Genomic DNA, 3,013 nt, shown 5'->3' with positions numbered 1-3,013 from the left:
CATTTGTAAATTTGTGTATAATTGTATAAAGCCATCTGGCAACAAACAAACGGCGGAGAGAGTCAAAGTTCACCCTTGCTTACAGTCTTTCTTGCATAAACTTAATACATGGGAAAACATGTATATGAATCATTCAAAGAAGTCAGCTTAAGCTTTAACATGAAATTTTTTGCAATGTTAGTTAGATACCTGAACCAAATAAGTTGCACCAACTCGGTTGAAGCGGAGATCCAACGTCAATTCCAGCATATTTTTGGCATGATGAAGTGATTCTTGTTGCAGTTTGTTCATTGTACCATTTCCTGGGAAACAATGAGGCCAATAAACAGTTAATACTGCCCACAATTCCTGGGAAAATGTTTTAGTAAATGTTTTAGTAAGTGAAGAATGTTTAACAGAAAGGCTGCTAAATACTTTCTAGTCCAGAAGCAACACTTTTGAATCTAAATAAGCGTAGGCTAGAAATCACATGCTATTAGTAGTACCTAACTCATTGTGAGAAAGGTCTACCATTGCAAATGTTTTATTGGCATGCAGGGCATCCAACAATGGCATTAATGAAAAGTCTTGCAGTCCGCAATCGGACACATAAACATCATCATCTGAAATCACACACACACACACACGCGCACGCATACTTTTCTAGTTATTTAGCTGCTTTTATAATGTAATGATGCTTCTGAGTGTGTTAGTGGTATGATTGTGTTCATTTGTCTGAATAATGTACATTTGGAGCTTAAATTTTTTATTAATTCATTTTTAATTTGAATTTTCCACCTTGCTTAGCTGAAAAAGAAGAAAAAAACAGTTATTTTTAGCTTAGATTGGTTGGATGAACTGGAGTAAAAACTACTTGATATGAAATGGAACTTAGAGCTAATCAAGCTACAATTATTAAGCAGCACGTTGCTTTGTGGAAATGGACATATAGCAATAAGAGGAAATATCGAATCCTTTGTTGATTTTTTTTTTTTTTTCTGTTTCTACACCCATTATTATCAATTCTTTCATGATTTCTGTTATTAGGAATTCATGAAAGAATTGAGAACAATGGTGAGATGTTAGGAATTCATGGTGAGATGTTATGTAGATGAGAGTTTTTAACCTTCTCATTCCTGTTATTGCTGTGTGGCAACTCAATTTGGCTTTATCTTACTATGTGATTCTAGGAAGCTAGTGCCATTCCTTTTGCTTCTCTGACTGCTTGGCGAGCCCTCGTAAGTCACAGAGCGCACGACAGGCCGCCTCCAAGATCAAGATTGCGTATGACGCGCAACATCGTGGAGCAGCTACCTCACAACAACATAGCTTCATTGCTAGTAGCTGTGGTGTTGTTATTCGAGACAGTTGTCCTTTTCAGTGGGAGTCTTGGGCAGAAATTCCCGAGGAGACGAAGAGAATGGTGCGACACGAGTTGTCGGTTAGTATATTAATTTTTAGCCTTTATCATTTTTTTAATTTTGTTTACAAATATTAAAAACCAAAATATATTATCTTAATATTATTAAATTTCTTACTATTATTTTATTGTTTTTCATATTCGTAGGTCATTTATGATCTTGAGGACATATCCCTTGAGGTCATGAACTACTTAGAGGAGACCTTAGCAAACCGGTACAAAAATGGGAAGAGCACTTTTCACATGTTTTTTAAGCGATGGGATGATCCTGAGATTGCTCGCCTACATGTTCCAAGCGAGTTAAAGGACCGGCCAGATGATTGGGAGTGGCTCTGCAAACATTTTACGGACCCAAAATTTGTGGTATGTACATAATATTTTAATAATAATAATTTATTATTGTTTTAGTTATTTTTTACGCTTTTTTTATTAATTTATTTCAAATAGTTGCACTAACATGTATATTGTGTGTTTAACAGAAGAAATCTGTTGCTGGCCAAAAAGCTCGTGAGTCAAAGACACTTCTCCACCATTCCGGTTCGAAGCCCTTTTCGTATAGGCTTCAGACACGACGTGAGGTAAAAGTATATTAACTTTGAAATTTTATACAATTTATTATTATTATTGATTAATAAAATTTTCTTACTGTTTTTTTTCTTCAGGAGGGTTCTAAGTTCCCAGCAATCGACATGTTCAAGGACGTTTACGTTCGACCTGGTCAGGAGATTACTGAGCAGTTTCATGTAAGTATATGTAATTATTATTATTCTTATATGTATGAATCATTCAAATATTATTTATATTTTGTTATTAAACATTATATGTTTTTTCTTTATTATTATAGGCTACTATGGTGGAAAAGAGCACTTCTGTTCTCCAAGAAGCAACATCGCAGCTTCCCCCGGAGACCCCGATCGAGGACGTCACGATACCTGAGGATGTAGGTTTTCAGATCATGACTGATGTCCTGGATCAGAACTTAGGTCGTCGTCGTGGCAAGGTTGTTCGGTGTATGGGGAAAGCACAGATTCGTGAAACGGGTGCCTCTTCTTCCAGATCAAACGCAGAGGTAGATGCATTGAAGGAGGAAGTGACAACCCTAAAGGCCCAGGGCGAGCAGATGAAGGAGCAGCTGAGGGCCCAGGGCGAGGAGATGAGGTCATATGCCGGGGCGTGGAGAGACCTTGTACAAGCCATACAGATGTCCGGCCTTCAAATCTCACTACCAGCACTTCATCTTGGTCCACCTTCGACCTCAGAGCCACCTCGTCCTGTTGATACCTAGTAGCTTGATGTATTAAACCTAGTTCACTTTTAGTTTTTTCTTTTTTGTTCGGATCTTGTATGTACATTTTCATATATTTTATAATTAAATACTTTTGCTTGGTTAATTAATTATTCTTTCAAATTTAATTACAATATTTATCAAGAATTAAAAAAAAAAAAAAAAGTTTGACCAAAACTACTCCCCACTTTGCACGACCAATCACTTTGCACGACGCATGGCTTCGTCTCGCGCAAACCCACTTTGCGTGACTCATGCGTACGTCGCGCAAAATGGGTTTGCGCGACGCACTCCGTTAGTCACGCAAAGTGGGTTTGCGGGACGCACAA

General features: G+C 37.5%; 1 protein-coding gene across 1 annotated transcript; it reads left to right on the top strand.

Annotated features, from left to right (window-relative positions):
- Positions 1-1,285: 1,285 nt before the first annotated feature.
- LOC137738669 (uncharacterized) lies at positions 1,286-2,732 on the top strand. Its single transcript, XM_068478143.1, has 5 exons — positions 1,286-1,420; positions 1,547-1,762; positions 1,879-1,977; positions 2,062-2,142; positions 2,244-2,732. Exons 1-5 carry the CDS (start codon positions 1,400-1,402, stop codon positions 2,682-2,684), a joined length of 858 nt encoding a protein of 285 aa, XP_068334244.1. The 5' UTR covers positions 1,286-1,399; the 3' UTR covers positions 2,685-2,732.
- The last annotated feature ends 281 nt before the right edge of the window (positions 2,733-3,013 follow it).

This window comes from Pyrus communis, chromosome 7, assembly GCF_963583255.1.
Source record: "Pyrus communis chromosome 7, drPyrComm1.1, whole genome shotgun sequence".
NCBI lineage: Eukaryota > Viridiplantae > Streptophyta > Magnoliopsida > Rosales > Rosaceae > Pyrus > Pyrus communis.
This window is presented reverse-complemented; position numbering and strand designations above follow the sequence as displayed.